General features: G+C 35.3%; 1 protein-coding gene across 2 annotated transcripts in view; it reads left to right on the plus strand.

Moving 5' to 3' along the window:
• The window catches only part of CCDC141 (coiled-coil domain containing 141), a 97,079-nt gene that overhangs the window by 52,144 nt on the left and 18,638 nt on the right, over positions 1-26,297 (plus strand). For both annotated transcript variants that reach the window (XM_061379319.1, XM_061379326.1), the window contains 13 exons: positions 3,418-3,559; positions 5,851-5,970; positions 7,655-7,846; positions 8,509-8,685; positions 10,156-10,335; positions 11,021-11,146; positions 13,386-13,574; positions 13,887-14,066; positions 15,268-15,417; positions 20,759-20,899; positions 22,022-22,210; positions 23,744-23,927; positions 25,106-25,215. In XM_061379319.1, the coding sequence (XP_061235303.1) occupies positions 3,418-3,559; positions 5,851-5,970; positions 7,655-7,846; positions 8,509-8,685; positions 10,156-10,335; positions 11,021-11,146; positions 13,386-13,574; positions 13,887-14,066; positions 15,268-15,417; positions 20,759-20,899; positions 22,022-22,210; positions 23,744-23,927; positions 25,106-25,215 (2,080 nt within the window). The remainder of the gene's footprint in view (positions 1-3,417; positions 3,560-5,850; positions 5,971-7,654; positions 7,847-8,508; positions 8,686-10,155; positions 10,336-11,020; positions 11,147-13,385; positions 13,575-13,886; positions 14,067-15,267; positions 15,418-20,758; positions 20,900-22,021; positions 22,211-23,743; positions 23,928-25,105; positions 25,216-26,297) is intronic.

The following is a 26,297-nucleotide window of genomic DNA, read 5'->3' on the forward strand; positions in this document are numbered from 1 at the left end:
AAAAATCCCAGGATCTCAAATATTTTAAATGCCCACTTGCATCATAAAAATGAGTAAGTACCTTTTAAGAAAGCAAACACAGAATATTACATCTGTTCAGCTTTTCCCTGCTGCCTTCAGGCCTCATTGCCTGAATGTAATGAATTTGCCATATATTTCAATGAGTAGTGCTAGTACTGTGCAGGTGAAACACTTTATATGCCTAAGCATGGGCTTGAGGATTACCAGCATGGAATAGTTTAAACTGGCAAGGAACTCTGGGAGTTAATTTGGTACAATCCTTTGCTCAAAGCCTGTCAGATTAGGTTGCTCAGGGCCAAATTTTAGTATCTCCAAGGACAGGGATTCCACAGTGTACCTGGGCAACCTGTGATAATGCTTAAACACTCTCCTTGTGAAACATGTTTTTCTTATATCTGGTCAAGATTTCTATTGCTGCAACTTGTGAGCATTGCCTCTCGGCCTTTTGCTGTTCACCATTGAAAATACTCTGATCTTGTCTATTGTATAACCACACATCATAAATAAAGACAGTAATTAGACCACCTCTTCACCTCTGTCAGCATCCCTTTGTACATTATGTGCTCCAACCTCCAACTATCTTAGTGACCTCTGATCAATTCATTCTAACTTGCCCATCTGTTTTATGCTCTGGGGACCCAGATTAGACAAACTGGCCTCCAGATGTGGTTTTACGAGCTCTTAACTGAGGGGAGTAACCTGGTGGCTAGTCTCTTCCAGATGCAATTCAGCACGGGGCTAGTCCTCAGTGCTACAAGGAGGATCCTGACTTGCTTTCAACTTTTTGTATACCATGATAAGTCTAAGTTTTGGGGTCTTTTTGCCTAACACATGGCTTTAGGAGATACCCGCCAGTGTATAAGCCTAGTAAAGGTGACGCAGTGAGTTCTCAGCAAATGTGGTAAAAGGTTATGTATCAGAATATTAATTTCTGCCAGAAATTTTAATGCATTGAAGGAGGGAAAAGACATGCCTCTCTGTCATTTATAAACCACTGTTATCCTTAAATGCTGGCCAGTATTTAGCCCAGTGGTTAAATCACAAGGGACAGTAAGATTTGCATGAACAGCTTGAGGGGCAGAGGAAGATTTGGACAGAAAACAAAACTCTTATAAGGACAATCTCAATTAATATTTTGTTCCTCTTATTTCACAATTCATTGGTAGTCTTAACTGCTGTTACAGGCTTTCGATTTCCTTTACGTAACTAGACTGGAAATCCTAAGGGAAATTTGAAGTCACCTTTTGAAGGTGGTAAAGGATGTGGATCTAAAAAAGTTTAGTTATCTTTTCAAAAAGCTGCTTTGTTCTAACAGACGAAAAGTATAACCTGACCAGTGTAACCTCCAGTTTTTCAGGCAACTTGCTCAGGTTGGATGACTCTTTGTTAGCTTTGATGAGATGATGTCCTCAATTGCACTGGATCTTCTGAATGAGGGTACTGGAAAATGCATTTTTAATGCACTATTAAAGTGGCTACCTTGTGTAGTACTGGTTTAAATGCACCTAGAGAAGATAAGAGTACTCTAGTATTAAGAGAATTAAAATGTAGATGGATTTCTGTATCCACATTGTTTTGTTATTTTCTTTTTTAGAATACTGAAAAATAAGCCAGGCAGTTTGTATGCGCATGATGACTGTAGTGGTTTATGATTTACAAATCTAGCACTGATTCCCTCAGACTGAGCAAGGATTATGTTTAAGGCTAATCACTCTGACTTCATCAACATTATTCAAACACAACTCACAGTAAAACAAGAGAAATATGGTAATTCTGTCCTACTTTCAAATCATCATAAGGCATGTAGCGGCCTTATATAAAAAGATAGTCCAAATAAATGAAAATGCTCACACTGGAACAGGAATATAGAAAAGTGACAGAAGGCAGTTCTTTCTCGTAATCCTAAAGCATTTCAAAAAGGAAATATTGGTAAATCTGATTTTTGAGCAATAATTTTTAAATTAAAACCAGCTAGAAAAACAGGAGGAGCAAATATACATTAATTCTAAAAAAAACCCCAACAAACGAAAAACAATTAGTAGATTTTGTCCATTTAGAGAACCTTTGTTACTTTGCCCACCAATTAGCTTGCCTATGACTGTAAGAACTGTCTGTATTTTACTTCTGATAAAATCTATTGTGGTAACTCATAACAAACTAATGTTACTTTCAAAGATGTTATTGAGATCTAAATTGTCATTCTCAAGACCTATGAATCTTGTTCTCTTACTGCTTTTTTAAAAGGATTGGTGAGAGTAGATGTTTTTAAACATATTTCTTTTTAAGAAGTACTCAAATAGAGGACTGACATTTTTAGAGTTAAAGGATAAAGCACGAACTAAGAGGTTGCTAGTGTTTGAAAAAGTAATTTGGAAAATTTGAAACCACTTACTCCCTGAAAAGGACTTAAAAGACCTTAATATTTGGAATTTTTGTGACCAATTTCAGATCAGATTCAAACAGAATGGCCTATTAATGCCGTAATTCCTTTTAATAGTGTAGAATAAAGCTTTTCTTCGAGGCTGCAGTTTAACTCTCTGAGCCTTCCCTGAAGTGAGGACAGAATTTCTTTTAGTTTTACAGGACAGATAAAGAAACCTTCAATAAGTACCTGTATTAACATAAGTTTCTGATGAACCTAAAGTAATGAAAAACTTATTTTGAATTGGTTGTCTTACAAAAGTTCTTACAATTAATAAATTTCAGTAGTATATCAATGGATATGTGGGTTTCTTCTTTTTTTTTTAATATGAAAACTTCAGATCCTAATTCTGTGTGGTAACTTCTTTACAATTTGAAGAGGACTCAAGTATTCAGATTGTGAATTGTTTCCCTGATATTAAATGTTTTAAGTTATAAGACAAGTCTTTATTTTGTAAATTTATGTTGTCTTTTACCCTGTTAAAACAAAATCTTTGGAAATGTTGACTTAGAACCTATAGACATTCCTTTTTTCAGCTACTATAAAAACACTGGAATATCTGAAAGTCCAAAGAAAGCATTCTTTTTAAAGTAGAAGTGATATGCTATGTATTTTCTCTCTTTTTAAGCTGTTACATTTGTGGGTTTAGTCTTTAAATAGTTTAACTAAAGTTAGAATTATTTATTAAATGAGGTATTTCTCAGTGAATCAGGATATCTGGCACATGAATCTAATGTATGCACTGGTGATAAATTACTTGTTTGGAAATGTCATTCATGTGTTCTACTCTTTATTAATTTTATTTGAATTAATTTTAATATTTCTCTTGGTTATTTTTCTTTTAAGGCTCGTGGTCTAAAATTCATAAGTTACTTGCCACACAAATCAGTGGAAAAGGTGTTGTTCTTAATCATTGTCATCCTGATTCTTGAGCAAAGCTGAGAAATAACAACAGTTCTAATTTTCCATTTTAGTTCCTGGGCGACAGGAATTCAGAAAATGATGGAATATGTTAAAGAAAAAGTAGATCAATTGATCAGGCAGGGTCCAGATTATAAAGAACTTACTTTGAAGAAACAACAATGGACTGTCTCTCTTGAAGATCATCTAAATAAGGTACACCATAACATGTCATCTTCTTAATGTATTCATGAACAGTATATTGCATTTCTGTAATTTATCTATTAAAGTTAACTCAAATAAGTACATATAACTTACTAGTTTGTTGGAAAGCCCACACTTGTAGTTAGAATTCTGAATGCTGTTATCAGTGCGAAAAAGCTTAAAGATGTTCCAAAAAATACATCTGTGTCTGTGAAAATACTTTACCAGGGGTTTTCAATAAAACATGGATTTGCTTACAAAATAAGCTATTATAATTTTTAATTTTGGGAAAGAAGTGAGCAGTCAGGATAGTGACCTGCATGCAGGTTTCCTACATTGTTTCTATGACTTCTTTTTCATTTGGTTGTAGATAAAACTGTGGCAAAATTGAGGGTTAATAAGCATGGTGGCTGTGAACCACAGCAAGTTTTCAGTAAGGTTGAAGGAGGGTAGATTCTATTCACTATAAAAATTCCCATAATTCATGAAGATACTGATGCATCAAGGACAGCAGAGCTTTCTTTAAGGTGTTGAATTTTTGGTAGTAGTGCAGAACTTTTCAATGACTCATCAGAGCAGGATTAGACACTACACAAGGTTCCACGTATAAATTCAAATTTAAAATTATAATCTTTTATCAAGATTCATATGAAGAAAATCCCAGATCATAGACCAAAAAAGTAAATGAATTTAATGACTGAATAATTAAGTCTGCAATCAGATATTTTATATCTGGTCGATGAGAAAATGAACATGAGCCAGCAGTGTGCGCTTGCAGCCCAGAAAGGCAACCGTATCCTGGGCTGCATCAAAAGGAGCATGACCAGCAGGTCGAAGGAGGTGACCCTGCCCCTTTATTCTGCTCTCGTGAGACCTCACTTGGAGTATTGCGTGCAGTTCTGGTGTCCTCAACATAAAAAGGACATGGAACTGTTGGAACAAGTCCAGAGGAGGGCCACGAGGATGATCATGGGACTGGAGCACCTCCCATATGAAGATCGACTGAGAAAGTTGGGGCTGTTCAGCCTGGAGAAGGCTGCGTGGAGACCTCACAGCAGCCTTCCAGTATCTGAAGGGGGCCTATAGGGATGTTGGGGATAGACTCTTCATTGGGGACTGTAGTGATAGGACAGGGGGTAATGGGTTCAAACTCAAACAGGGGAAGTTTAGATTGGATACAAGGAGGAAATTCTTTCCTGTTAGGGTGGTGAGGCACTGGAATAGGTTGTCCATGGAGGTTGTGAATGCTCCATTCCTGGCAGTGTTCAAAGCCAGGTTGGACGAGGCCTTGGGTGATATGTTTTAGAGTGAGGTGTCTCTGCCCATGGAAGGGGTTTGGAACTTGATGATCTTAAGGTCCTTTCCAACCCTAACTATTCTATGATTCTATAATACTCAAAATGTAGTCCCAATTTTGACGTATGATTTCATTCTGCAGTTTGTTCTAATCAGTTTCTTCCCAGACTTGCATTAGGGAAGACTTTGAAGATTTGAGTCATAATGCATGATCTTTCATTACAGTGAACAGCACTTACTGTTATATTCCTACCAAAAAAAACTTTTTCTCCAATTTCATGCAAACTGTCACAAAAAATTTGGTGCTAAATTCAACTGCCCCTGAGCATTATTTAATAAAATTTGAGCCTCAGCAGTCACTTCTTAGAATAGATGTTAGATGTGAATTCTTATTCTGATAATAACTATGCATCCTGTGTCTGCCTGTGCCCCTTCATAAGGTGATTTGTTATCATCATGCATATATAACTTTTTACAGTGACAATGAAATGGAGTTGTGTACATGTATCAGCATAAAAATTGGCCTCTTAACTTGGCAGAGAACCTTTAAATGTACTTTCTGATGGAAACAAACAACGAATACCCCACACACAAACAAACAAAAGCCCAAACAAAAGGACATCAGAATAGGAGTGTTTCTGGCAAGGCTGTAGCATCTAGGTTATGATGCAGTTGTGCCTTACTAAAATAATAAGCCTGGGATAATTTGGATAGTGGAAAGCACAGTCAACTAAATGAGAGCAGACAGGAGTTTTTTCCCTAAATTCTACCATACCTGTTAGAATTTTCTTAGGAGAAATAGTAGAATTTTCTTCCTTTATAGTTTCATTCCTGAATTACATAATCTAAATTATCTAAAAATTAAAAATACAAATTCCAGAGTCCATAATCTAAACACCAACAGACAAATGTTACTTCACTTTATTCTGTACAAAGTCATGTTTTATACTGTTGTTATAGTGACTACTTGTATAAATTAACTATATAAATAATACTTTCAAATAAAGGTATCACAGTCGATTAAAAAAATCACCCCAATGCTAGCAGTTGGTATGGAGATTGGCTCGTATTTGCCTGAATCGGAAAGGGTTTTGGAGAAGCACCTTGAACTGGCTGAACAAATGAAGGTAAAATAAAAGATAAAAGAAACTTTATCATTCTTAAGTACTATTAGAAAGAAATAAGTGTCTTCTGTAAGTCTAAATAAGGTGAGAGGCTGAGAGTTTCTGGGGTATTCTTGGAAAGGAAATAGGTCTATAGTTTAGTTTTAAACTGTAGTTAATGAACAAAACCACAGCCAACTTTACAAGTCAGTACTTCTGATATCGTAGGTTATCCCCTTTGTCTCTATCTCATAGTATTATTTGTTACTACCTCAAGATCCCAGTATCAGCCCTTGATAGGAAGACTCTTCAGATATGGTTTTCTGCTCCTATGTGAGGCACCAAGTTTAAAAATTATCTAGACAGTCAGAGGCGCAGAAAACTCTTCTTTTGGTTTATTATGGTGAATAAAAAGAATGAATCAGCACAAGGGAAAAAAATAGTTCAGGTGAAGAAACTCTGAAGGGGGCTCTAAAGTTGCCATTAGATACTCATTGGTCATGTTGGGAATGCAGCCATGGTATGAAAGCGCTGCAGCACTCAGCTCTATAACACAGCTGAGACTATATTTAAGTCACATCCAGGGCCTTTCCAACTCTGGTAGCATTACTGCGGTATCTGAAAGTGGCTTAGAACCAGCTGAATCCTCTTCATAATCTTGACACACATGGTTACCCTATGTTTGAGGGGTTCTTAAAACACAATTACTCATATGGAGTTCTTTTTTGTTTCAGGCACCAGTTTATGAAATCCAAGACCTGGTTCTAAACAGAGTGCAAATAACTGTAACAGTTTTTTGTGTCTCTTCTGCCAAATTTTTGCCTGCCAGGGTGTAACATTTTTTCCTTTCTTTCTTTTTTTTTTTTTTTTCTATTTGTGGAAGCGTACAATCTACCCTGATGATAATAATCTCTCCTACCTATTCTTTCTGTGGAATGGGATATGCTAGAATTTGCACTCTAAGCTAAATGCCAGAGATAGGTATGCTAAGTGGTATTGATTTAAATATATAAAAGTAGATAAGCTCATAAACATGTATATATATAAAGCTATGAATTAAGACAGTGAATCTGAAAAACATGAAATGCTAATTTGCATGAAATGCTAAAATCTGCATGCTAATACACTGGTTTGGGCTGTAATATGCAGCTTAATGGGTAGGGACTAGTCTGACATTAGGAAGCAATTCTTGACTGAAGAATGAAGGTATGAGTGGAACTACAATTAGGAAGTCCAAGTGCTACAAGAACAGGCCTTAAAACAATTACAGCAGTAGCCTTATGGTGAGCGGGTGCTTCTAGGTCTCACTCTAGAGTGGACACTGAACTTTTCTGTGAGAATTGAGTATCAGGAAAGCATTTAAGATGGATTTGAACTTAAGAGAATGATTTCAGAAAATTGGGCTATACTGTTTGTTAAAGGAATAGTTCAGTTCTGGCTGTTTATGTTTCCATATGGAATGTTTCTGTGTGTGAGAAGGGATTTACTTAATCTGAATACTAAGACTCCTACTTTTTTTTTGTTTCATTCAAAATAGCTATTTTAATAACTACATCCAAAGTTGCAATGAAAAAATGGCTATTTTAAGCACATAATATTTAATTGATTTATAAGAAAGCAATACTAGTAAAAATTAACAATGTGGTATCAGTATTCACAAATCCTTTTCAGGCATCATACCTATTGTTCTATGTTTCTGCCTTCAAAGGAAACATCATGTGAACTGGAAGCAGCTGAGAGAATCATCGAAGATATGGAAGAGTTTGAACCTGAGCAGGTGGCAGCTTTTTCTAGCAGAACTGACTTTCTAAATGAAGAACTGAAAAAAATTGAAAAAAGTATTAGTTCAAGACTAGAAATTCTAGAAACCTACGTGTCCTTTTTAAAGTTGACTATGGAGGTACAGGTTACTTATTCTCTGACTAGACTGTGAAAACACTGCAACTGAAAATGTGTTTTTAGCCAGCTAAGACAAATCCAGTAAAAAATGTGCTATGAAAGCACTGCAAGTCTTTATAAGCTCCGTTTTACTTTAAAGGAGATCAGCTCCATCAGGGCAAGCAGCCCTGATCATTGAATTTGCATCAATCTAATGACTAGTTTATGTACAGGTTTTCACTGATTTAAATTGTCATTGTAGAAAGTATTATAATTGATTTTTTTACTTTCTCCTGCACACATGTGCTCTCTCATTATATATGTAATAAAAATGCTTATGTGTATGTGCTCTGACCACTACTTTCAATGAAGTACCTACTCCTCTGAAGGGGTTTTAAATTTTATATATATATATATATATACACACATATACTGGTTTATAATATCGATACAATGATATGTGACAGAATTGGAACAATTGCTGCCACCTGTCTGTTCACCATCCACTAGTTTACAGGTTATTTAAAACTTTTTTCCTGTTTTATATTTGTGTAGATTTCTTAGGGAGAATAATAGATCTTAACACCTGAAAAAAAATTGAGAAGCTTTTAATCAGTTTTGCTATGTCTATATGCCTTCTGATTATAGCAGCTCAATTTATTATTATTCTATGTTTCTCTGTAGGTGAATAAGGATATTCAAACTCTAAAGGAATTCTATAAATCAGAACCATCACAAACAAACAAGGAGCCTGAAAATAAAATTACAATGGAGACAGCTAACAGTCAGTGGCAAAAGACTATAAAAAAGATTTTTTCCATCCAAAATATGGGTTGCAGTTTTCTTAATTTAATAAAAATGGTGAGTATAATCTGATAAAACTGCATTGAGTATTTGATGTTTGCCTGTGACGAGGTCTAATTCTAGTTCTGACTGAGGGATTGATTTCTCCAGTACCTAGTTTTAAAGGGACTAATGCTGCTATACACATTTAAAATATGGAATTATTATTTAAGTGCTAATGGCATTATAAGTAATGTAAAAAATTTTGTGCTTAGCAGTGACAGAGCCCTTAATAAATGATCCAGTACATGCCTACAAATATAATACATACCTGTTTTTTACGTTGGAAAACAGCATATATGCAAGTACATATTAATTTTATTTTACTTCCACTAGTAGGCAGTCTTTACTAATTGAGTGTATGAGGTTCTAAAGAGACGGGTGCTAGAGCTACTTCCTTACAGATATCTTTCCCAGTGTCTTTACATTCTGTCTTGGGTTGAGCTGTATTACCTAGGCATCCCTATCTAATTTTGCAGGACTTCTTTGTGAGATAATCATTTGAGATGTGCAGTCATTCCCTAAGTGATCCCAGTTAATGTAGACAGCCTGGATACCCAGCTGTTCTTTCTGTTTTTATAGGACTGACTTGGGAGCAGTTACATTAGAGTGAGGAGGAGAAGATGGTGTTGGTAACATACAGCAGCATGCAAGATGAACTGGAAAAACTACTTAAGGAGAGAAAGTGCCAGGCAGCTAGTGTAAGCTAAATTGTGTGCTGTCACAGATGGATGCAGCCAGGTACAGATAAGATAGTCAGTGTGAAGGCAAGCTGAATATGTGTGAAGATGAGGTTGCACTGCAGTCACTTAAAGTCTTAAACATACCTTCAGATATTATCTCTAACGATCTGTTCTGCCACCATGTTTTCTGCTACTCTGTTCACATTATATTCTCAGATTGTAGCTTTTAAATGTCTGGAGGATACAGATCATACAAGTAATTTATGAACACTTGTTTAAAAGAAAAGTTCTGAAATCTGGAAAGCAGAAACAGCATTACCTAGTTTTTGGGGATTTCTGATATGGGATCTGTTAAAAAGAGGAAAAAAAACCGAATGTTCAAATGCTAAATACTTTATTCCTCCCATGCTTCAGTGCTGCTTTGTCTGTCAGCAGAAAGGAGTGCTCTTTTCTTCATTCACTTCACTTTCAGTGGCAACTGCCCTGAAGACCATTTTGGGTAGTTTTGTCTATTCAGAAATCATTTTGTATGAGAATTGGAGTCATCAGATGGCAAAAAATCAGTCCTTACTTACCTGTTTTGTTTTTAACATCAGCCACTTCCTCAGTATAGAAATTCTGTTGATCTATGCCTATTTCTAAGAGAAAAGTGTTTTTAAAGGCACCCAGCATACCAGAAGTTTTTGAAGAAGCTACTTTAGAACAGATTTTTATTAAGCTTTTTTTTTAGACTTTAAAATTATGAAGTTTATTTGCATTTTATAAAAACATATGTGGAAAAAAAATGTGTCTGTTTATTTGCCAGGCAAATAAGAGCTTAATATTAAAAGTAGAAAAATCTGTACGAGTAACAGAAGATGTCATTGTTAATCTGAGTAAAGAAAAGAAAGAGCTGACTGATCTTTGGGCAATCTGGAATTTTAAAATTACTCAAGTAAAACCCGTCAAGCAACAGTACCAGATATTTAAAGAGCAACTAAAAACTGTAAGTAGATTGACTAGAAAGAAAGCAACTGTGGCAAACATTTATACATAGTTATTAGTTTGTCTGTGGCTGTCTCATCAATTATTATATCTGTCATGTGAGAAAGAAATGATCAGTACGATACAAGTCCCCATTTCAAATCTGAATTTTCAATCAAATCCTCGTGCTACGCCAGCAGTGCTTTAGTGGTTTTTTTAGCTTTGTGGGGGATTGTTTTGTTTTAAAAAAACACAGTTTCATTATGACTTGAAAGTTACTAAACTAAATTGTCTCTTAATAGTTACTAAAGTCAAATCCAACCATGTTCATAACAAAAGAAGATTGAAATCTCCTTGGCACAGGTGTGTTGTGCCATGTCCTGAAAAGCAACACTAGCTAGGCTAATAGCAGGACCAGATATTTGTCGCTGCTGTTTGTCTTGTGCTACTTATCACTAAACTATGACATCTTTTATTACAGAAAATATGTGTGTATGGGTACTCTGACCTTGGTGTCTGAATCATTTTTGCACACTATCTTAAAGATTTCCCATAACCCTTTTTAAGTCAGAGGGTTTGAGGTTTTACTGACAACATTTGTGTGCTCTAGGAAAGGCTCTTGTTACAAATTTAGATTTTAATTGTTTTTTTTAATTATTACTTCTTCACTATAGATGGAAACACTGAACTGTTTTATTATCTTTTAGACTACCCATGGATTAGAGATTCTTCAAGAGGCACTTCAGCTAGCAGTAACAGTTGACCTTGGAAATGACCCTTTTATTGTTTTGGAACTACAAAAAAAGCTTCACCAAATGAAACCACAGTATCAGGTGGAAAACTAAGCTAGTGAAGTGCATGGTAGATCAAAATCTCATTTTTGGCACAGTAAAGATTCACAGTGACCCCAGACAGAGTGTCTGGGGCTGCTGTGTTTGATGTTTTATGTTACTTTTCCAGGAGGAAGGGTTTGTATGTGTTTGTAAGGCAAGAAAGAAAGACATTTTACTTTTAGTATCCAGAAAACATCTTGTGCAGTGTTAGCTGTGTATTAAAGTGACACACAGGCATTGGAGTGGTAGAAGTATAAGGAGAGTATCAGCTTCACATTTTTGAGTTAGAGCTGGTCAGAAGCTGAGGTAAGTCATACTGATCTTCGTAATGCCTCCAAGTTTCACCAGTTCAGTCTGCAGTTTCCCTACACATCAGTTTGACGTGTTTTGATTCAGGGTTGTTTCTGAGTGATAGCTAGCTGAGATTCACACCTTGCAAAAAGTAAAGTTTGTGGAGGGTGTTTTAAAGAGAATTGTGATTTTAAAGAGAATCGTGAGAATGAAGACCTTGAGCCCACTGTAGGAGAGGAACTGGTTCGAGACCATCTTGAAAATCTGAATGTGCACAAGTCCATGGGTCCTGATGAAATCCATCCGTGGGTCCTGAAGGAGCTGGTGAATGAAGTTGCTAAACCACTGTCCATCATATTTGAAAAATCATGGCAGTCAGGTGAAGTTCCCAATGACTGGAAAAAGGGAAATATAACCCCATTTTCAAGAAGGGGAAAATGGATGATCAAGGGAATTACAGACCAGTCAGTCTCACCTCTGTGCCTGGCAAAATCTTCGAGCAGATTCTCCTAGAAGGCATGCTAAGGTACATAAAAATCAACAAGGTGCTTGGTGACAGCCAGCATGGCTTCACCAAGGGCAAATCCTGCCTGACCAATTTGGTGGCCTTCTATGATGGGGCTACAGAACTGATGGACAGTGGTAGAGCAATTGATGTCATCTACCTGGATTTATGTAAAGCGTTCTACGCTGTCCCACATGACATTCTTGTCTCTAAATTGGAGAGACATCAATTTGGTGGATGGACCACTCGGTGGGTAAAGAACTGGCTGGATGGCTGCACACAGAGAGTTGTGGTCAATGGCTCAATGTCTGGCTGGAGACCAGTAATGAGTGGTGTTCCTCAGGGATCAGTGTTGGGACCGGTCTTGTTCAACATCTTCGTTGCTGACACGGACAGTTGGACTGAGTGTGCCCTCAGCAAGTTTGCCAACGACACCAAGCTGTGTGGTTCGGTTGATATGCTGGAGGGAAGGAATGCCATCCAGAGGGACCTTGACACGCTTGTGAGCTGGGCTGATGCCAACCTCATGAAGTTTAACCATGCCAAGTGCAAGGTCCTACACCTGGGTCGGAGCAATCCCAGGCACAGCTACAGGCTGGGCAGAGAAGAGATTGAGAGCAGCCCTGCGGAGAAGGACTTGGGGGTGCTGGTCGATGAGAAAATGAACATGAGCTGGCTGCAGTGTGCTCGCTGCCCAGAAGGCCAACCGTATCCTGGGCTGCATCAAAAGGAGCATGACCAGCCGGTCGAAGGAGGTGATCCTGCCCCTTTGCTCTCATGAGACCTCGCTTGGGGTATTGTGTACAGTTCTGGTGTTCTCAACATGAAAAGGACATAGAACTGTTGGAACAAGTTCAGAGGAGGGCCACGAGGATGATCAGGGGACTGGAGCACCTCCCATATGAAGATCGCCTGAGAAAGTTGGGGCTGTTCAACCTGGAGAAAAGAAGGCTGCATGGAGACCTCATAGCAGCCTTCCAGTACCTGAAGGCGGACTAGAGGGATGCTGGGGAGGGACTCTTCATTAGGGACTGTAGTGATAGTGCAAGTAATGGGTTAAAACTTAAACAGGGGAAGTTTAGATTGGATATAAGGAGGAAATTCTTTCCTGTTAGGGTGGTGAGGCACTGAAATGGGTTGCCCAGGGAGGTTGTTCATGCCCCGTCCCTGGCGGTGATGAGGCTTTGGGTGATACGGTTTAGAGTGAGGTGTCCCTGGCCATGGCAGGGGGTTTGGAACTTGATGATCTTAAGGTCCTTTCCAACCCTAACTGTTCTATGATTCTAAAGAGCATGGCACTGATTTTTGCCCAAGGTAATTTACTGTCAGCGTGTTATTTCATCAAATTGTAAGGTAAAACTTGCAAATATATTTGTGTGATGTAAGGTGGGTTTTTTTTGGTAACTTTTTTTCTTTGTACCTTTTTTTTTTTTTTTTTGCTAGCAAATGAATGCTGAGCTTGAGTACCTGATAAAATTATTAGAATTGCCAAGTCAGAAAGGATTTCCTGTGAAAGAGAATTCTGAGAGAATAAGTGAACTTATTCATTTCCATCAAACTCTAAAGGACACCATGACAGAATATGAAGAGATTTTCAACAAGACAGTCAAGTTCCACCACATTAAAAAAGAAGTGAGTATAATCTTTTAAAATATATTTTCTTCTAATTACAGTTAAACTCTTCTTGGTTTTGATGCCTGCCATCTTACCTTATTTTTTTCCCCCTGAGCAAACAGTGTTAACCTGCCTGGTGAGCAGAATTAAAATTTTGGAACTAAAATTGCATGAAATTTGGAGTATTTAAAACTCAAATATGAATTTATTTTAATTTAATTACTTCAACCCATGTCAACAAATTTAGGGTAGCATGTCTACGTAAGGAAGGAATTGTAAGCCTCCTTTCACATTATTTTAAACACCAGTTTTAATTTTAATATATTTCAGCTGGAATGCCTATCAAAATTAGGAGAACTGGATATTCCTGAAACTTGTGAAGCCCCTGAAAATGTCCATCACGCTAAAGCCTGCCTTATGAATGCTCAGGAGAAACATGCACATATCAAACAGCTATACAAACTACTTATTACCCAGGGAGTGGATATCCTGTCTGCAGTGCAGCAACCTGTGAGTAGGATGATATTTATAATTATTTATTATTTATTTAATGTTTTACATTTACACATATTATAAGTTTTTTATATTATAAATACATTATAATATTTATGTATATATTATAAATATTTTATAATATTTATTATGTATATATTTATTTATAATTATGAAATCAAGGAAAAATATGAAAGAATATTGGAATTATCTGGATGAATATTAGACACACAAAATGTACTAAAACTCTGAGAAAGTAAATATAGAGGTTCAGGATGCCTTTTAAAAAGCTCAAAATATAAAATGTAAGACAGTTTCATTTTTTATTTTCTACTTTGAGTTTGCAGATATACAGTCATTAAATGAAACATCCAGGAATGATGAAGCTTATTCTTCAGTAGTTACTCACATCACAAATTTCATTTACGAAGAGAAAAGAATAACTTATTTATTTGTAATCTTGCTTTAACTTTTTACTGGTCCGTGAACATATTTTACCCTGGAAAGTTGAAATAGATTTGATATAGGGATGAAATTAATCTTAAAATAGCATTGCTTGGAAGCAAAAGAGCATAACTTTCTATTCTCTAGTATTCTTTGTGTAGTTCAAGACCCCCTTAGTGAGTTCTTTAATGTCACATTTATGTATTAGACTCATGCTATTTTGTAAGGTTTGCTTTGCATAGATATTCTCCTACAAAGAAAGAATAACAAAAGAACAAAACAGAAATATAATCCACCTATTAGTGGATTCAAGACTGATTTGCATGGCAAGATGTGTATCACTTTAGAAAGGAGTTAGTTATTCAGAGCAAGACTGTCATTGCGCTGTATTCATTTACTAGGGAGAAAGCAAGATGTTCCCTTATGACCTGCCTAGGTTATTCACATTGGCAGTGTTCTCTTCAGACACCATAAACTGATTAACAGCAGAAAGGAGCTAATCTCCAGGTGCTAAAGTACTAGAGTAGGATACTTCCTCTTTGCTCAGAGAAGACACCATATGGGAGTTGTGACTTTGACCCAAAACTACTCATCATACTACTACTAATTTAAACTGCTATGTAATTGCTCTCCCTATAGTGGAGGTTTAATGGTTTAGCCTTTTATGACTGATACCACTGAGGGATGTTCTGCTTCAAAATTATTTTAATATTAATTTAGTTAAATCAATGCATTTCCTGAATTTTGTAAGTTTCTTCGTCTGTTCCCTGTGTAGAACTGCTTGAATGTTTCTGTAAAGAATCTGAAGCAAGAACTTGCTAGATTTGAGTGTGATAGCATTGACTGGAGCTCCAAGGCGGATAAGTATGAGGAAGAGCTCTCAAAGCAGTTCCAGCACTGCACTACTCAAGAAGAGATAAATGAGGTAAATGAGGTGAATTTCAACACATTAAATGAATACTAAAAGGGCTGTTGTGTCCTGTAATACGTGTGTTCTGTAATCCTGTTTATTATTCCCCTGAATGTTTCATAGGTATACAGAAAAGTTGATTTTCATTTCACCAGGAACCTTGGATATGCACAGAATAATATGACACGTATCTATGATCTGATATATATATGATGAATATCTATGATATGATATATATAAAATCTGTGTTATATATATATATACATATTATATATATCACAACCTAAATAATCTATGGTCCTTACCTTTGCAGGTCAGGATTATATCAAGTTGTTGGGTGGGCAATAAAGTGCTTCCAGTGTACCACAAGAAACCGAACAGCTACATTTTCTTTGACTTTCAGCTCTGAAAGTTTCATCTGAAATACACGAGTCTTCAGTTTTCTTTCTTACAAAGCTAAAGTTTCAAACAAATGTAGTATTTACATATATTGCAGTTGTAAAGCTATTAGAACGTTCAGTCATTTAATGAAAAATTGAAAATAATTTCATACTTAACATTTCTTCAGAAACCCAAGAAATGATACTTTAAAACCTGCTAGAACAAAAGGAAATGTTCTTTAGCACAAGGTATTAGAACTTAGTATTATGGAACTTATGTTAAAAAAAATAGTTAATATGGTTATTAATATAGCATCTTAGTAAGAAAAATACAAATTTATTCACAACTTAGCAGGTTGGATTGGGTAGGTCTCAGCAAAATTAATTTAGGAAAAATATTCCATAGAATTTTCTCAGAGTAATCCATTAAATGTGCTGTAGATTGTAGTTCTGAGCATCCATGAAACACAGAAACTGGATTCTTACCTGGGAGAATATCACACTAATGTTCCCTGTAGTGTGAAACATAGAGGAAATAGAACCCTGAAATTTATTATTTCTTATTTTATCTTTCACTAAGTAAATCCACACCTGAAAAAAATACTGCATTTTCTCTAAATCGCTGAAGTATAGAGCTGACTGAGAATTTTATCCCTCCTATTTTTAATGAGGAAACTGTTTGGATTTCCTCTTCTTTTACAACATATTTTTGTGTTTGTGAAAGGTATCCTCCCCCTGTCTCTCTCAAGTCTAAAGGAAAATTGTGGTTGTGACATCTTATGGCATGTCGTATAATGCAAAATGTAATGCTTTAGGTTCTCATAGTTAATGGACTCTGCAAATTAATTGCATAAAATATTTTAAATTACAATGATAATTACTGGGTTTGTTTTTTTTGTCATTGTATGTTGGGAAAGCCATGTTGCCTGCTCAAGTTAAAACCTGTCACCCCCAATCCTAATTGAAACTTCAATGTCAACTAACTGAAATGCAGAAATTTGGTGTGTGGATACCTTTTTCTTAGAATAGAAGGTATTTCCTAAAGAAATATTTGACTAATGTACCTGTATATGCATTAATTCACTGCCATTTTTCTTCCTCTCTTTTGGTTTTTTATTTGTTTTGTGTTTTTGTTTTTGGTTTGGGTTTTTTTTTATTTGATTGGTTGATTAGTTTGGGTTTTGGTTTGTTTTCTTCCCTTTTTTTTTTTTTTTCCCCCATTAAGTATTTGTAACTAATTCTCTTTAGGGATCAAGAAACCAGGCCCTGATCTACTTCAAGATTGTTCACTTCAGCATTTTAAATTCTGTTACTTTTAACATCAGAAATTAGTTCCAGTATTGCTAGTACCTAGCCGACCTGTCAGACATAATAGATGGTAAAGCAATAGTTATTTCAAAGTAAACAAATATTTCATGTACAAGGAGCAAGAAGCAGCTGTTCATAGCTGTCACATACTAAACAGACAACTAGACAATTTAGTTGTGATTTGCCAGTGTACAAAGCAAACATTAAAGTTGACTGAAAATGTTTGGGATTCTCCTGTAAGCATTTTAATTAATTTACATATAATGTGGTGGATGAACCATGTAAATAAAGCATGTAAGCAAGGGCTTTGTTGGGTAGGACTTACTGGTGTTTGAGAATATCATACTGGAGGAGTTCACTAGCTCCCTGTGTTTGTAACATAGTGCTTCTGCAAAAATCAACAAAACATTTACTTAAATTTATAGCCAATAATATATAAAATGAGTTTTGGAGGACTGAATAGTAAAATGCATGCCTTTTCTGTGCCTTCTCCCGTTTAAAGAAAATTTGCAGAGGGCAGAAAATGGATTTATGCCTTGCACATCTTTGAAAACTATAACAAAAGCTCATATGACCTTTGGGATCTGTGTATGCCAGTTTGGGCTTTCTGCTTTAATGACTAGCTGAAGTAGCAGCCTCCAAAGAGCTGCAACTCCACTCCATTACACTGCAACCGTTTGTGACAGACATGAGCCAAGCCTCAGTTTAACCATAGCTTTATACTACACTGAATCTGTTCATGGGTTTGTAAGTGACACATAACTTTTGCAAAAAAAAACAACCCTTTCTTTAGGTGATCACTTCAAAAATAACATTTATGCGTGTCTGCACAAAGCTTGCAACAGAAGTAGGTTCTCAGCTCTCTGCAGTTATCTCGCTTCTTTCCTCTTTATCATGTCATTGTTTATACATTTATGGAAAGGTATGATTCAAAATGTGGATTTTAATCAAAGAGGGTAATGAGCTACCTCTGTACACAAATAAGCAGGAACTGATACTTAGCACATTTCTCACCTTGTAATTTATTTTGATTGCGGTCCCAGAATTAAATGCCTTTTCTTTCTTCCCACTTTCTTTATGGCTGCTCTCTAATCTTTGCCACTTTAGAAACCTATTTTCAGAAATCTGCTCTCATGGGCTGTTTTGATTACTAGTGCTACTAAATGTTTAATGTATGGATAAAAAGAGAAAGATAAGTGGCTAACAACATTGAAGTGCCTTCCTAGGGCAGCTTGCACAGGAATTAAAAACGTTTTACTGGAACTCTACTGTAAAAAAAAATAAATGTTTAAAGCAGCTTTATAACTTGCTTTTTCCATGTGTTTCGCAGTTGTGTGATAAATGGGAGCAATTGGCACTTAAACCCCTCTCCTCTACTATCATTCTCTATCTATGATAGGACAACTATAGTTAGGAACAGCTGCCTGATTTATGGCTATGACACAATGGACAAGTTAAAGTTCCACTAAACTTGTGGGCTGAAGTCGCTGAAGCATGTTAGGGTTTATAGTTCCTTTAGTATTTCTCATTTAATTTTGTGGAAAATAGTGGGAAACTGAGTTACATTTGGATTTCTAAAAATTGGCAGCTCTATATCATCTTTGGCATGATTGCCAATGATACAGGAATTGCGTACATACACTCAGACAGGGTAATGTACAAGTCTGAGCTGAATATGCTTTTTCCACTGGGACTAAGAGAGATGAGTGACAGCAGCTGCAGACCTTTGACACATGAGATATCATATCTGAAACAAGATGATCTGATTTCACATACTGCTAGGAGGAGAGCCTCTGGCCTTATAAACGATCACTAACCTATGTATGTGCATAAGCCAGTGAAATGAGCTAAAATAAACTTGCTCATTGCTGCTTTTCCTCAAAATTAAACCAGCAAATAAGGCTCTTGTGTTCTGAATACAAAACGTTGTTCTGCAGAGTAGATTTTATTAACAGAGGGGGTTTAGATAGATTTTATTATTCTGTGTACTTAGGTGGGATAAATAGATTAAATTAATTGGAGATCACAGAGCCAGTGATAGAATTCCTTTTTTTCCTATTACACTGAATGAACACCATTTGTCTATTCTGCAGTAATGTGGCAACATCCCACTAGATGAAATGAAAATGAAAAATACATCCCTTGATGGATTAACATTAGTATGCAATAATAATAACATTTAATTGTTAGCTGTTCCAATAAGAGTAGCTGCAAAATGAGCATTCATTACTCCATGGACTCTCTGACAAGGAGAACGAGGAGGGCAGGCGGAAGTTTGTAGGGCTTTTTAATCTAAAAAAAAAAAAAAAAAAAGCCTCAAATATGTAAACTAAATATCAAATTGTAGACGTGACCTGAACATGTTAGGACTAATCAAATAAAATACTTTCATTTGCGTGGCTGGAGGAATAGACCCTAAAGCATTAGCATTTTTTTTATTTCAGTTCTTTTACATTATACCATTTTACATAGTGTATTTCTACATTGTCCTAAAAGTAAAAAATTGGCAACCCAAAGGATACAGAATCCTAAAAAAACCCAAAACCCCCCAAAAAACCCCAACAAAAAAAAAAACCAGCAATTTTTATATTCTTCTATTTCAGATTTTATGAATTAATTAGAAATAATTTAAAAATAGGATTATGGCATAACAATATAATTAAAATAGTGCTTTTTATAAGGTACCAGCAGCATGTTTTAAGCAGGTTTTTTTTTACTTGTCTACTTCTCGTACCCATTGCTTAAAGGCATTCAGAAGTATCTGTAACATCTAAAAGCATTTTTTGCATTTGTAAATAAAAATGAAAATTACATATCTTTCAAAGATAAAATATTGAAAAAAATGTTGCTTAAATAATCCATAGTCCTTTAAAGTTATTTTAGCTGAATATGTTTGTTCTGCTTATTTATATGATGCAAAGAATGATATGTGGTTTATTAAGGGCAATCTTGGAAAAGCATATTCAAGCAAATAGGTAAATAGCACTGAAATAAACCCCAAACACATTATAACTAGTTCCCATGGTAAATAAACACTGCTTTTAAAATTATATTGATCATATAGTACTCTTCTTTGATGTGTATTAAACTCGTTCTGGTAAATTGGCAATGCATCTGATCCATATATGTATAAAGGAAAGTGTAGCTTCCTAGAGCTTCATCAGTGTCATTCCCATCAGTGTGAATTTTAAAAATATTTTCTAGATTAAAGAAAATGTAGCCACAATCCATCTAAATAACAAAAGAGTTTTATAGCAAATTTAATATAACTAATAGTAATAATTGCAGCTGATACAAGCCTTTCTGAAAAGTCTTGAAAGACAAGGATGCTATTAAATCATTTTAGTTTATATTATTATAAAAATCATTTTCACTAACGTTGAGCTTGCTGCACCAAGTCAGTGTTAATTGGTAATAATATTGTTATGTGCTACCAAATCTATCTAGCTGTAATAAGATGAGGCTTTCTTTGGGTACCTGTTAGGCAGAATCCCTGTGCTACCATACTTATGGAATTGAGGATGCTTTATGACATGGCATAGTATTATTAATTTCAGTACTACATTCTCAGTGTTCAGACTCTAGTCTGTTAAACATCTGTTAATAAAACCTGAATAGAAGTGTGCTGGATTCTCTTTTACTAACAAAATGTACTTGCTGTGTTTCAGCTCAGAGAATCATTTAAGGATCTCAAAAAAAAATTTAACAATTTGAAGTTTAACTATATGAAGAAAGCTGAAAAAGCTCGAAATCTGAAAGTACTTAAAATACAGATTCAGCAAGTTGAGATATATGCAGATAAAATACAGGTAATATTAGAAATGTTTGTGCATTGGAGGCTTTGCTGGTTGAATTGCTGTGGTCTGTTCCAGGCAGATCAGAGGAGATGCAAAATGTATTGTGGGCTTCCCTTTTACTCAACTTTATATCCTTCCCATCTCAGTCACTGACTGAGACATTTTGCATTTTCTGTTCCTTTTATTTTTCCATTTCCTTCTGGGAAAGGACCTTACCTAAATTTCTCACTTCCCTGTCCCTGACTTCCTTGCTCCTTTTATTGTTGATTATTTTTCTATTTAATTTTATTCTTCCTGCCTCTATTCCTTCACAATGTGTGACTTAGTCTTCCCTCTCTTTAAAAAAAAAAGGTCAAAACCTAAATAAACAAAAAAAAAACCCATACCCACAAAACAAGCAAACAAACAAAAAGAAAAGCCCAAATATCCCATCAAAATCAACAATAAATGCACATACACATTCCCTTTTGCATCCAGCTACTTTCTTGTCTTTCTCATTTCCTCATATAAGTCTTTAGAACCTTTTTCTGCATCCATTGCCTTGAGTTGGTCATGCTTATTTGCGCCATAGAACCCTACTACCCTCTTTACATTCACTGAAAACTCTTCTTTCAGAGTCTCCTATGACCTTTTTAGTTGCCAGTTGGAACTACCAGGTTTTGTTTTACTTGCTCTGCCACTCTGCCAGTCTCTTCCATCACACCTTTTTTACTTGGAAATTTCAGATTTTCAGAATCCTCAGATTCTCAAGCAAGATGTTAATATTCTAGGACATGCTTAAATTGGCACATATGTATTCACAGACTCCAAAGCCTTAGTAGTATTTTTTAATTTCTAGATTTAATTAAAGTTTTGTTAAAGATTCCATTTTTTTTACTACAGATTTTTGTTTATTTTAAAGCTGAAAAATATAACCAAATTTTGCCTTTAATAAAAATAATTTACATTGATTTTAATCAGCATTGAAAAGACCTTCCTGTTCACTTTGATTATTGAAAAAGCAATTTGTACTTGTAAATTTTAAAAGACGGGACCAGAAATGTTTGTGTGTTTTTTTCCATGTTTTTACTAATTATTTCTAAAAATAGAAATATTGTTGTTGCCATATTTAACATTACTGTATCTTTTAAACAGATTCTTAAAAAGAAGATGGAAAATTTAGAGAAGAAAGTAATTGGCTCTGTAGCCAATGAACCTAATACTGGAGTCGTCTTGGGGTCAATCAGTGACTTACAAAACCAGCTGAGTAACTTTAGTAAAGTTGTGGAGGATTACAAGCAAAATCTGGATCTCATGGAGCATCTGCAACAGATGATGGATGAGGTACTAGTAGACCTGAGGTCCTTACTATGGCTTTAATGTCTAGGACTGAGATAGATAAAAGTGCTTATAACTACTTCAGGCGAAGTTTGTGACTTCCAAAAATAGATTGGTAATTTTTTTTTGTATTTTTACTTTGGAACTTCATAGAGAAAATGGGGAAGCCCGATGCAACGTGACCACATTCTTGCGTTGCTATGCATGCTGCTGGGGTCTCAATCTCAATATGACTTTCATAGTAATCTAGCATCTATTATCATACTTATGAGTTCATTTTCTCTAAGTGCATTCTGAGGCAACATAGAAAGTGCCACAGGCTTTCCTTGATAGCTGTCAAACCACAAAAGCCAAATTATCAAATACCCACTTTGTTAGTTGTCAGGAAGGGCTGTCTGTGTGATGTGTAATTCTGGAATTGAAATGTAAAATATTTTTTTAATGGACTCGGTAAGCATTTTTTCTGAACTGCAGTCTAAGTCTTTTTGGAGACTTCTGTAACTTTAACGTGTCTGAAGACTGCCTCAAGCATTGCCTCTTTTTTAAAAAAAAAAAAAACAAACAACCAAACATTTGTAACAGTAATTTCCGTCCTACCACATTGTGTTGGTGCATCTGCTGTGAGGCAAGCACAGTCCTCTCATCGTTTATTTCTAGAAATAATACTGCTTATACCTCCAAAGTGATCTAAGTACATGACAAATAAATTCCCCTACTGATAGATCACAATACTAAGGTTTCATTTAAAAGATGTTTCAACTGTCTAGTGATCAATGGGTCATGTATTGCTAGCAAAGCAATTTGTTACAATTTGTTGTGCATTTGCATTTTTAAACTCCTCCCTTACTTTGAGGGAAATACATTATTTCCTAGAGCTAAAATTTAAGATTGCTTTCTTTACACAGTGTAAAATATCACCTTTTACCCAGAAGTTTTTCTTTCAGGAATAGACAGAGTCTACAATACTGAATTTACTGGCAGAATAGAAGGGTGATTATTAGCTGCTTGCTGTAATGACGTAATAGAGATGATACTGGGTGAACAACAGATTCTATCCTCTAAGTATTTTTAACCAAAACCATTTATTATGTGTGTGTTTTAAAGCCCGTTCTTGTCACTAGAAAGATTACTAGCAACTTTAATGTTTGCTGATACCAAAATTCTTGTTTGCTAGTAGTCTAAATCTAAGCAACCTCGCTGCCCTTACAGAGGTATATCTGTGGCCACAATACAAAGCTTGTGAAATTAGTCAGTTGATATAAAAGGTGGAAAGAACCCAGAAATAAAATATATATTTGGAGAAACGTTAACTAATAACTTCAGCATGCTTGCAAGATTAACACGGATATAGTGTTTAAAGAAAATTTAGCAGCTATTAATATTTGAAGCAGCATTTGTACTGAACAAATGTTTTTTCAGATTAAAATTGCAGGCATAATTTATGCCACAGATTATGGAAAATCTAAGATTAGTCCAGTCTATTCTACAAAAGCTTGAACTGCTGATAATTTATTATAATGCAGTGTTTTTATCCTTCAGTGTCAATTTTGGTTTGAAGATGTGAGTGCAACAGTCATTAGAGTTGGCAAGTATTCTGCAGAGTGCGAAACAAGAGAAGCAATAGAGACTCTCTACAAGCAATTCAATAAGTTTATTGAGCCTGCAGTGCCTCAACAGGAAGAAAAAATTCAGCAGATTACAGACCTTGCTAAGCGGTTATACGGTGAGGAGCTATCTGGTAATGTAATGCAGGGGAAAAATGCAGTAACTTAAGACAGGAGTAAGCAGATTCCTAGATTTGTTCATTTAAAAACAAGATCTTCTGAAATTTTAAAAATAAACGATTTCAGGTATTGACTGGAAGAGGTGAAGGATTTCAGAGCAAATATTTAAAAATTAAAAAATATGGAGGAACTCAGCAGTCTGATAGTTACTTGGTTTTGTGTATGCAACCTGAGTTCACCTTGAAATCAAATGTGATTGTCCTTGTAATATTTATGAACTTGGAATTAAGACTTCAGGGCTTATGCTATCTCATAATAGACAAGCCTTTGAAGCCAAAATATATTACAGTAATATACCTTAGCGTTGAGTGAATTTTTTACATAAATGCTATGAATAACTAGTGGTATTTGATTGTAACAAATACTCTATTTGCAGTTGTTTATTTGAAGCATTATTGACCAAAGAATGAAGGTCAACAAACTTCAGGTTTTGCTTTGTTGTTTACATGCTTGTTAAAGTTATGTTATCCAAAGGTAAGGTGGCCTTCCAAGGAAGGATATACTGTGTATCAACAGAGTCAGACTGTGATTTTAAATTCCTCAAATTTAGAACTTCTTAGAGAGCACAGATCACTTTTTCCCCCTCTTCCTTCCCACCCCTCCTCTTCCTTTTTTTTTTTTTAAAACTTCTTGATATTTTAAGCATTCCTACATTCTGTAGGAAAGAAGCTGACAGAACAGATTCTTGACACCAGTTGACTGGAAACACTGGAAGAAAGGAGATGCTTTGTATTTTTTAAGTCATTACATGGGAAAAAGCTTCTCCACCCTGCCCTTTTTTTTGTATTTCTTATAACAGGGATCTAAGTGCCTCCTAGCTGTATAATAAGACAACTAGTTTAGGAGACACTTTACAAGTTCCATATCTTTTAAAGCAATATCGCTAACCAGACAGAAGTAATTTTGTTCAGGAGAAGCCTAGCAGAAGACCTGCAGTGACTATGAAGGCCCACCTCAAACATGCTAGTAAGAGGTAGGGTTGCAGATCACAGAACTCCTCCAGCAAAACAAAACACAGAAAAATGTAATTATTAGAGTATATTTGGGTTGCAAAGTAAATTGTTACACAACTGTTTGAGGCATTCTGTTCTACTTTCATGTTTTTTTACCTTTGTAGGTATTGAAGAAGGAAAGAAGTATGTTGAAAAAGCCATATTAAAGTACAAAGAAATCATTAATTCTGTTGATGAGTTGTGTAGGTCTTTGAGGGAACTTATGGAGATTAAGGTATATATCTTTTTAATCTGGAGAATGTATTGCATCTGCATCAACTTTATCAGGCTTATTGTCTGAATCTGAAATGAAAAGTATGTGGTATGAAGCATTTCTTAATTGTTCACTTTTCCATTACCTTATGTAGTGATCATAATGAATTGATGAAATCCTATTTGGTTTTGCTCTAAGTATTCATCTTAGGATTCTTTTTCTTGGCTTCCTTCAGAACTGTTACTGCTTTCAAGTACCCTTTAGGGGAAAATGTCGCAATTACTTTGAGAATCTAGGCAAATATTTTTTCTCATATTTCTTCTTTCTTTGGTTCTCTAATATAAGTAACTGCTATATCTATAAAATGTCAGACAGCATAGCTTCTTGGCTCCCTGTTGGAAAAATCATCCCAAAAAAGAAGTTCTGGTAAAACCAATGTAATTTAAATGATGTAAGCATTGCTCACAATGTAAATATTAAAGAGAGCACCAACACATTTAGATTTATAGAATCTGATAAGCTTCTTTGAGTGTAATTAATAACATATCAAGTGAGGAAGAACTAGGGAAGACAGCTGAGCAGGCTGGATTTCTATAATAAAAACTGTCTATTCCAGGCCCACTCTGAAAGTAATAAACGAAATATATCCCACATGCAGCAGTAGATGAGTTAATTCTTCTATGAAGTTGGAAGTGTTAAGATACTTAAATGTCCTGCTCTTGTTGATGTTGAATGTTGTTTCATTTTTCTTTGATGTAATTATACTATAAAACCTGAACACTCAAATTACTCATTAACACACTTAAAAGGAGTATGAGATGTCAAAATCAGAAATGAGTTGCAAAAGTATTTAGCTGAATGGAAAGGAAGTTTTGCCTTGCACTGTGACCATAAAAAAAACTTCAAAATCTATGACAGCTAGGTGGGTTGTTGTTTTTTTTTTTTTCAGATTCTCCTTCCAATGCATGCATTACTTAAATGCTATTATAGCATTTAAATAGCCCCAAGTTTTGTCAGGCTTGAATCTTTGATAGTTTTGTGAGCTCAAAATAATATTAATCTTTTCAAGAGAAGTGGAATTTCAAAATAATTGTAACATTTGA

The sequence above is a fragment of the Neopsephotus bourkii genome, unplaced genomic scaffold (assembly GCF_033783945.1).
Source record: "Neopsephotus bourkii isolate Nb327-2 ecotype Australia unplaced genomic scaffold, CSIRO-AGI_Nbou_v1 NB_196, whole genome shotgun sequence".
In the NCBI taxonomy this organism is placed as follows: domain Eukaryota; kingdom Metazoa; phylum Chordata; class Aves; order Psittaciformes; family Psittacidae; genus Neopsephotus; species Neopsephotus bourkii.